Raw genomic sequence first — 10,933 nt, 5'->3', positions numbered from 1 at the left:
TACATCTACCACCAATGGGGTGGTGGTTCATTGGTAAAGGCAAAGTCTTTAAATACATTAGGAGAAAAAGATCTTGTGTTTAAGTCCCACAATAACGGGAATAAAAGAAATTTGCCTTTAAAAAAAAAGTAATTTACATCTAAAAAGTCGAGGTGACACTTGTGACCTACGTACACAACACAATACAGTAAATGAGCTTAAAGTCTAAAACATAACTGATATGTTTTAATCAATCATAAATTTTTTAGCTATTGAAAGTCGCCATCTGGAAAACCACATATTTAAGCTTAAAACTCAATGATCACCTAATTTGGTTGGTAACATTTCTACGTGCACTATATGTAATAAAATGTTCAACAACACATTCTTGGCAGCGTCTTAAGCGTAATTACAAAAATGAATAAACGAAATGTTCGGGTATGATTCTATCTATGCATTCAAGAGTACTCTTCCTTAATTCATCGTGTGGCCATCTTCGTCTTCAAGAAGTGACAATAATTCCTCATAGTCTAGTAGGTCCCAAAGATTGTCATCAGTAGCAGTCTCCTCCATGGATCGATTATAACCACCTTGCATGTTGACTAGTGTTTGACTATCTTCTTGGTAGGTGTTATGAACGTTTGTTGAAGCTGACATACATTGATTCTGATCGTAATGTTCACACGTTGAGCTCCCGGTAAAAGATTGAACTTGTTCTTGATTAGGGTCTTGAAATGTAGCCGACGATTGCATGGTGATTAGTGTGGGATTGGTGTTTGATCCCTGACTTTGGTCATGACCAATACGCAATGCTTGAGCACCCATCACATTGTTGTGAATAACAGATTGATGGTTTGATTGAAACATAGATCCCAAATTATTAATAGTTTCATGATGTTGAACTCGTTCGCTTGGTTGATTTATTTCGGAATTTGTCGACACTTTTGGTCTCTTTGCAGGTTGATTTATTTGGTTTTGTTGTTGAATTGCCTCCTCTTGATTCCTTGTGTTCTGAACTTGTTGATCCGGCTGATTGTTATGATTAACACTTTGGGTTGAATGTTTCTTGTATATCTTACACAATACCCAATCCGTCATCTACAAGAATAGAACAAAAGTTGGTCCAAAACCAAATGATAGATAAAAGGATAATACATATATGTGTTGAAATGGTTTCCTCTTTATTCATACTGCTAATACCCTTAGCCCTATAAACGTATCAAACGGTTGGTGAACTGTTCGCCGGATTTGTCCTGTCCATTCTTTTTCGTTTGTAAACGTCCGCTTATGTTTGTTCATTAACATTCATTTATATTCCTTAATATATGTTCATTTACGTTTATTCATTTAGTAGTTATTAGTAATGAGCCATTACGTTTACGTCCTTCCATTTATTTATTTACGCTAGTATAGAATATTGATGAACCAACATAAACGAACCCGAATACATTCACTTACCTAGCAAACGAACATGAAAAAGAAAGTCGGTTTGTCTAAGTGTTCATGTTCGTTTGGTTAAGTTAAACAAACGAACATGAGCAAGTCTCGTTCATGCTCGTTTTGGTTCGTTTATAGGCCTAAATACCCTTGCTAACCAACGAGATTGGTTAACTTGCAGCTTGCGTTAGATAGGCGCTTGTGGCCTTCAAGATCAAGTGATCAGCTTATGACAGGAAATAGTAGAAATAGTAAATATACCTTGTTGGAATGGCTTCCATTTGGGATATTTAGATTATTGCAAGTATACTCGTACATTAGCCATTCAGTCTTTTGATCCTTCTCGTCATAAAAAGCTAAAGGTCTTTTTGTTCCAAGCACTCGTCTCGTCACAAAATCATACACCTTCGTATCTTTCTGGGTCGACTTCCAATACCCAAAGTCCTTGGTTCTTCTATTCACTCGTGTCCCCGTCTGGTGTTTTCGCTCTCTCATTGTAAAAAAGTACCATATGCCTTCACACGACCGGTAACGTTCTATTATCAACAAACTGTTAAGAAAGATTAATTGATTAGTGTAACGTGTTACGCTACTAAATAAATATTACACTACTAAATAAATATTACACTACTAAACAAAGAAGTATCAGTCGTCGGTAAAGCAGTCTATCAATATTTTATCACAAACCAAATTACCATGACCATATTTTTTACAGCGGTTTACCAATGGTATTTCGTTGGTAACCACCTTTACCGACAGAATACTAGTGTATTTGGCCTACGGTGATACTTCTTTGTTTTATATATTATGAAAGATGCATGGTAGATCGGATTATACTTCACATACCTGTAAGTTCGTTAGGGTGGTGGCTATAAACATGAACACCGTATATCCGACATCTGGGTTGTTCGCCTAATTCAATCTTTCGTTTAAGGTAGTAGATGATGAGCTCCGAGTCGGTTGGACAAAAGCGATAACCGGGTTCTAAAGCATCATCATAATCACGCAATTCTTGTTGAATGTATGGAACAATTTGTTGGTCTTCGGCCATTTACGTCGAGCACAGGGTTTTAGAAAATTTGGAGATTTGAATGCATGAAAAAAAAAAGTACTGCTTTATTATATACTAGGTTAGAACCCCGTGTATTACACGGGTTAAATAAATGTAATTTTATATATTAAATAATAAAATGTTATATCTTTATGAACCCCATATATTGTACGGGTTAAATAGATGTAATTTTATATATCAAATAATAAAAAAGTTATATCTTTAAAAACCATTTGTATTACACAGATTAAATAAATGTAATTTTGTATACAAAATACTAAAAACGTCGTATGTTTAAGAAACCCGTGTATAATCAGGTTGAATAAATCTATCTATATAATAAAAAAAATTACATCCTTAAAAACCCCGTATAGATCTAAAAAAGAGTTATATCTTTAAAAACCATGTGTATTACACAAATTAAATAAATGTAATTTTGTATATTAAATACTAAAAACGTCGTATCTTTAAAAACCTGTGTATAGTCGGGTTAAAAAATCTACCAAATAATAAAAAATTGTTAAAAACCGCACGTTTTACACGAGTTGAATAAATATAATTTTGTATACCAAATAATAAAAAAAAATTATATTTTTAATAAATTAGGACAACATTTAATATTAAGTTATTATTTATATATTTAATATAAGATAAGTTGGAAAGAGAGGTATTTGTTTTAAAAATATATTAAATTAACAATTTAGATTTGAAGATAGTATTTTATTAAAGTATGATACAATTTAATATTAATTTATAATTTATTTAGTTAATATAAGATAAGTATAGATTTGAGGATACCTTCAATGAATGACACGTGTTCAAAAGTTGGTTTCTTTTATTATAGTAGATAGAAGATTTTTATATATTACTTTAATTAATCTATTTCTATATTTTGATGTATTTGAAATTGACGATTTAATATTATATTATCATCTATTATATAATAATTAATCTATTTCTATATTATATTATATTAATCAAAGGAGTCCTCTTTGAATGAAATGTGTCCCAAACTTGGTTTCTTTTATTATATAGATAGATTATTATTATTATTATTATTATTATTATTATTATTATTGTTATTATTATTATTATTATTATTATTATTATTATTATTATTATTTTGAATTTAGGATTAACTATCAAACTAAAGGGATTATATTTTAGGAGGGAAAATAGATTTCTAGATAGTCTCATTGATTGCCATGTGTCTCAAATTGGTTTACTTTATTATATGTATAGATATCCGTGAAAAGAAAGCAATATATAAACTATGAAATTTTTTATCCATTTCTTGCGGAAGTCTCAGATTTTTTTGTGAAAAAAAAAATATCTCTAATAAATGATGATAAATATATTTCTTATTCAAAATTGAATCACTTAGGTTGTTTTCTTTTCTTTAAAACCTATTTTGATGATTTATATTTTGACTTTTGAGTAACATGACCTAAATATTTCATGTAACAAACTGATATTTTGAAGACTTAATTATCTCTTGTAACAAACTAATATTTTGGATAATTTATTTATGGGTAAATTACACTTTTCGTCCTTCATATTTGTATCGGATTACAATGGATAACTTTTAACTTTAGTTATTACAGTCACAATTCTTTATTTGGAAAACTGATTACAACTTACGTCATTTAACACTAACCTAGTTTTATTTTCTAGTTAAATCATATCACGTGATTATCATGTGAGGGCATTTATGTCCTTTTATCCTGATTTCTCCCACCTTATAAAACCCTTCTTCAACCAACCCCCATCACCACTGAATCCACCCACCACCACCACATCTATCTAACTCTTTCCCTCCCCCTATCTGCAGATTACCATGACCACTACTTCCATTTTCCAATCACCACTACTACTTCCATTGACACCCCTAATATCAAATTAACAATTTCAATAAAATTGAAAAGTAAACCAGTCGCACATTTGATAAAACTTCTGAACATTTGCAAAACGAAACCACAAATCTGTACAACCCGCAGAAACCCCATACAACCCCACACAAACCCCAAACCAAACAAAACAGAAGAAGAAATGAGAGAAATTGAGAGGGTAGAACAGAAGAAATATTGATGATGATTATGATTAATAGGGTAGAACAGAAGAAATGTTGATGGTCAGTGTTTTTAGAAAAATTAGGGTTAGGGTTTCTTCTCCAGTACTGCACACGTTTTCCAGCGACTGTAACAAGTTCTCTGGCCAGCCAGCCCATTTTCATACATTGATGGACGCCTCCCATGGTTCAGGGGTCACTCCATGGACTTTTGAAGGTGACATTTTGGTAATGTTACTTGATCAAGTGACATTTTTTATAATTTTTCCATACTAATCTGTTATAGTAAACGTTTGGTTTGCTTTTCTATTTGTTTTTTTTTTTCAAAGGCTTTATTTATTTATTTATCATTTTATTAAGTATTAGATTTAGTTTGTTAATATTTTTTGTTCTTTTTGTTGTTAATATATAATTGTTACAAACTATATATTATCTATAAAACTTCTAAATAACATTTAAAGTTCTAAATAAAATTATGTTCTTGTGTGTGTTTGATACACCCAATAATAAAAAATGATAGTCAATGTATGATTTACGCACATTATTTGCATAATTACGCATGGGTTTGGTTAACCCTAATTATGCACATTATTTGCATAATTACGCATGTTATATTGGTGATCGCATACCGTCGTATATTAAGAGTCTTTTGTATATAAACCTTTCACTATATATATAAAGCCAATTTTTGCTAGCCGCTCAGGTCCTTAAGGACTCTTTAATTCTTAGGAACGACCTCCCTAAGTTAAAAAAAATATAAGGGCCCATTTACTAGCCGCACCGGGCTCTTAAATTCTCAAGGGCGGTCCTAGGTAAAACAATAAGGATACCCCTGAATTTTTCTTACAGTTCTGCCACTGACCTAGACAATGGAGATCTTAGACTAAGTGAGTGCTAGGCCAGACTTGTTGTTTGTCCCATTAGACACGTTCAGTTTGTCATTTCACTGGCAACAAGTTTGTATCATTAGACACGTTCATTTTGACTGGCTCCAACGAAACTGAACAAAATTACCTCATAAACCCTAATAACCATCACTAATTATATTTAGGCCCTACAAAGCCCAATACGACTAGTACAAGCCCAAATTATTCGTGATTACCAGTTAATCGAGTTAAGTGGATTTAATGTTTGTTGCCCAAGGTATAACTCTTACGGGTCATAGCTCAGTCAGCAGCGTTGACTTATCGAACCCATACATATTAATCCAACAATCTCCCACTTGGACGGCCTTCGATAAAATCCTCAACGCAGACAGTCAGCAGTGCTCTAGCGGCACATGGCTGCCCCCAACAAGGTATGACACTTTAAATTCATTAACCGAAACACCTTGCTATTAGTAACAACTTACTATTGCAAGAAAATAGACTTATGGTAATTGTTGTCATTTATCCTTTCTATAAAAGACATAAACTGAATCAATGAGACATGGATTAAGTTCATTCTCATATGGTGTTCAATTATTATTGTTCTCGATCAAGAGTCAAAGTGGTCCGAACGAACACACAGTAAGTTTTGGTAAGGCCTTACACTTCACCAGTTTGAATCAACAAGGCACCACAATGTCTAACTGTTACATATCATGTAAGAGTACAGAATCCCTTATCGACTACATACAACTCCCACTGAACTTTAGAACTATTCCCAATTAAAGCCTTTATGACTAGCAGTTACGCGACAGCGGTTGACAGTAATCAAAGAATAGTCCTTGGTAAACGGAAGTTCTAATATGTATTTCAGGTCAAAGGATAATAAATGAGTATACCAATATCAAAGCATCTTATGACTATGATCTAGGAAGATGATTTGATGCGAGTTACATCCAACGTCATTCTCAATGAGGTCTGTGAATTTGGAAGTCAACTCCTTGAGTCCAAAGTCAGAGTAGTCTTAATTCAGAATCGTTCCCATGAGTCTGACCGACTACGGATAGTTTAGAATGCAAGATTCACGGATTAAACGTATTAAAATCGAACATAGTTATAAGATTCAGAATTGCATTTAACTAGTAAATCAATAATGAATTCAAAAGTACAACTGTTAAAAGTTCGTACATCCAAATACTAAATCAAAACATACTGCTAGCTAATCTAAGCCCGATAGCATCCATGTGCTGATCATGCTTGTCCTGAGTCATGGGCTTAGTAAACGGGTCTGCTAGGTTTTGATATGTGTCCACTTTGCTTATCATGATGTCTCCACGTTCCACAATTTCCCGTATATAGTGGAACTTTCTTAGAATGTGCTTCGCCCTGTGATGAGATCCGGGCTCTTTGGCTTGAGCAATAGCACCCATGTTATCACAGAATATCTCGATGGGTTTCTAAATGCTTGGAACCACATCGAGGTCAGTGTCACGGCCCCCGACTCGGTTTTACCCGTTTCAGGAGCCGCGGGACAGAAACCCGTGGTATTGTTTATTTTGGCAGCGGAAATTTTTAACAGGATCTTTTAAAACTGAAAATGCCCAATTATTTTATTTCACATTTTGGGACAAACCCCATAATTTACAATAAGGGTAATTTCACTGGGAAATTACTATTTTACAAAAACATGTTTATTTATTTTATTTACTGAGCCACATTCTTCAAGCTGGTGTGCTACTCGACACCTTTCCTGATTCACAGTAAATCACCTGAAACATGTTTAAAAAGATTTTATCAGCGGGGAAATACTGGCGAGTCATTCAAGTTTATAAAACGACCCATTTATTATAGATTACAGCATAAGAGCGATTACAATGGCCACTATCTTATAGTTATCTGGCCTCGTGTCACACCCTGGTGACGATGGTCATACCACTATTGGGTCCTTTCACCCAATAGTGATGATTATCACTATTAAAAGTGAGAGATAATAGTAATGTGCACAATACCCCACTTGCCAGTTATTCAAGATAACCAAGACTTAATCCCTGTAACATATAACTGGAAAACATTTAGGTATTTGTAAAGCACTTTTGACAAAAGAGAATGACTCATATTGCAAGTTTAATTGGACAGAACCTTGCCTACTGATTTAGCCTTGTAACCTAGTTAAACAACAATGCACACGAAACTAGGTCAGTAACTTAATACAACATTTACGATAAACTCACGAAATCAAAACCCTCACGACGAATGACAAAGTATGGCCCGAATTCGGGCAGCACTTAAACATCCATCGGATCGGTTTCAATCAGTCGGACATTGTATCGCAGCAGTGATCGAGTTATTACCCTGTTGTCGTAGAAGAGATTCGTGCTTGTGTGTGTTTTTGAATGAAACAGCAAATATCTCAACATATGAAAGGAATTTTTACGTCGAAACACAACAGCCATGTAAGTGCCAAACTCCTGAGCTTTATACTGAATTTTGGTTCCTTTCGCGTGGCGCGCCAGACCCACCTGGTCCCGGCGCGTGGCGCGACGGCTACCCTTTTAGGATAGGGTAGCCTCGTGTCGCACATAGCCCAGGTGAGTCAATAGCCAACGAGTTTCGTGCTTTACATACGGTTTTAAGGATAATTATCAATTACGGGATACCCACCCCCCTTGAGTTTTTGGGGGCCCTGATCCTAGTTTCGATTGTTCTGAAAATTATGGGTCATGCCGTACTACTTGGGGGTCTCAATTAGGGGTTTCCTAATGGACATTATTAAAATAAGAAATAGTAACTTTGGCGAGAGTTGTTACATCTTCCCCACTTTATTTTAAATCTCGTCCTTGAGATTTACTGGAACAAGTAAGGATATTTCTGCTTCATTTCTGATTCCAGTTCCCAGGTATACTCAGGTCCTCTTTTTGAATCCCACTTAACCTTTAGCACCACCAATCTCTTGTGCTTGAGAAAGTTGACCTTTCTGTCTTCAATTTGGAGTGGTTTCTCAACAAATTTCAACTTTTTGTTTACCTCTATGTCTTGAAAAGGTACTACCAGGGACTCATCAGATAAACATTTCTTGAGGTTGGATACATGAAATACGTCGTGTACTCCAGCTAGTTCTTCTGGTAGTTGTAATCGATAGGCGACTGGTTCTATGCGTTGAATCACTGGAAAAGGTCCTATGTACCTTGGACTTAGCTTTCCTTTCTTATCGAACCGAACTACTCCTTTCCAAGGAGAAACTTTTAAAAGTACCTTATCTCCGATTTGAAATTCTAATGGCTTGCGTCGATTATCTGCATAACTCTTTTGGCGATCTCGGGCTGTTTTCAGTCTTTCCTTTATTTGAGTTATCTTGTCAGTGGTTTCTTGTACAATTCCGGGACCTGATAATTGATTTTCTCCTATTTCTGCCCAGCAAATGGGAGTTCTACACTTTCGTCCATACAGTGCTTCGAATGGGGCAGCTTCAATGCTTGCATGATAACTATTGTTATAGGAGAATTCAATTAAGGGTAGGTAGTCATCCCAATTTCCACCAAAATCTATTACACATGCTCTGAGCATGTCTTCCAGGGTTTGGATCGTCCTTTCACTTTGTCCGTCTGTTTGGGGATGGTATGCAGAACTTAAATTCAATCGTGTCCCCATTACTTCTTGAAAACTCGTCCAGAAATGTGAAGTGAAATGACTATCTCTATCTGATACAATGGAGAGTGGAACTCCATGTAAGGACACTACAATGAGCTGATTTGTTTAATAGATCCACAATTACCCAAATAGCGTTGTTACCTTTCCAGGTTTTGGGCAACTTAGTAACAAAGTCCATTGTTATTAGTTCCCATTTCCATATAGGCATTTCTAACTGTTGGAGTAACCCTGAAGGTTTCTTGTGTTCTGCCTTAATTTGTGAACAAGTTAGACACTTAGATACATATCTAGCTATGTCCTTTTTCATTCCTATCCACCAGAAATTATTTCTTAAATCTTGGTACATCTTATTATTACCAGGGTGCTGGTATATCTAGATTTATGGGCTTCCTCTAAAATCTTATTTCTTAAATTTCCTTGCTTAGGTACCCAAATCCTTTTCTTGTGAAATCTCCAAATCCATCAGTTCCTCGCTCTAATTCCTTTATCCTTCCTTTCATTCCTTCAGCATCATCCTTGATCGTTGTTTCTTGCACATTCTTCAATTGTTCCATTAAATCTACTTGAAGATTTAATCTAAGAGCATGAATTCGTCTTGGGTTTTCATGATACTTACAACTTAAAGCATCTGCAACTACGTTTGCTTTTCCTTCGTGATATTGAATATCAATGTCGTAATCACTTAAAATTTCCATCCATCTTCGTTGTCTCATATTTAATTCTTTTTGCCCAAATATATATCTTAAACTCTTATGATCTGTATAAACTGTAAATTTACTTCCATACAGATAGTGTCTCCAAATCTTAAGGGCAAAAACTATTACTGCTAATTATAAGTCGTGAGTTGTATAATTTTCCTCGTGCTTTTTTAATTGTCTTGAAGCATACGCAATTACCTTCTTGCGTTGCATCAACACACATCCTAACCCTAGCTTAGAAGCGTCACAATAAACTTCAAAATCTTCCGTTCCTTCTGGTAAGGCTAGAATTGGGGCGTTGGTTAACCTTTGCTTTAAAATCTTCAAAGATCCTCTTGCCTAGGTCCCCATTCAAACTTAACTGTTTTACAGGTTAGCTTAGTTAATGGTACTGCTATCTTAGAGAAATCCTTAGTGAAGCGCCTATAGTACCCGGCTAATCCTAGAAAACTCCTAACTTCTGTAGTTGATTGCGGGACTTTCCAGTTCGTGATTGCTTCTATCTTGGAGGGATCTACATGAATACCTTCATGATTTACCAGGGTTGTCAGCTGGTTATTTAAGATAACCAAGACTTAATCCCTGTAACACATAACTGGAAAACATTTAGGTATTTGTAAAACACTTTTGACAAAAGAGAATGACTCACATTGCAAGTTTAATTGGACAGAACCTTGCCTACTGATTTAGCCTTGTAAGCTAGTTAAATAACAATGCACACGAAACTAGGTCAGTAACTTAATACAACATTTACGATAAACTCAGGAAATCAAAACCCTCACGACGAATGACAAAGTATGGCCCGAATTCGGGCAGCACTTAAACATCCATCTGATCGGTTTCAATCGATCGGACATTGTATCGTAGCAGCGATCGAGTTATTACCCTGTTGTCGCAACAGAGATTCATGCTTGTGTGTGTTTTTGATGAAACAGCGAATATCTCAACGTACGAAAGGAATTTTTACGTCGAAAAACAACAGCCATGCAAGTGCCAAGCTCCCGAGCTTTATACTGAATTTTGGTTCCTTTCGCGTGGCGCGCCAGACCCACCTGGTCCCGGCGCGTGGCGCGATGGCTACCCTTTTAGAATAGGGTAGCCTCGTGTCCCACATAGCCCAGGTGAGTCAACAGCCAACGAGTTTCATGCTTTACATACGGTTTTGAGGATATTTATCAATTAGGGG

At 35.3% G+C, this 10,933-nt stretch overlaps 1 protein-coding gene across 1 annotated transcript; it reads right to left on the bottom strand.

The window, feature by feature from the left end:
- Positions 1-453: 453 nt before the first annotated feature.
- LOC110902071 (NAC domain-containing protein 2) lies at positions 454-2,467 on the bottom strand. Its single transcript, XM_022148811.1, has 3 exons — positions 2,263-2,467; positions 1,678-1,952; positions 454-1,077 (listed from the first exon to the last, which is right to left on the bottom strand). The coding sequence occupies exons 1-3, from the start codon at positions 2,465-2,467 to the stop codon at positions 454-456; spliced, it is 1,104 nt and encodes a 367-aa protein (XP_022004503.1).
- Between the last annotated feature and the right edge of the window lie 8,466 nt (positions 2,468-10,933).

Source organism: Helianthus annuus, chromosome 8, assembly GCF_002127325.2.
Source record: "Helianthus annuus cultivar XRQ/B chromosome 8, HanXRQr2.0-SUNRISE, whole genome shotgun sequence".
Lineage (NCBI taxonomy): Eukaryota > Viridiplantae > Streptophyta > Magnoliopsida > Asterales > Asteraceae > Helianthus > Helianthus annuus.
This window is presented reverse-complemented; position numbering and strand designations above follow the sequence as displayed.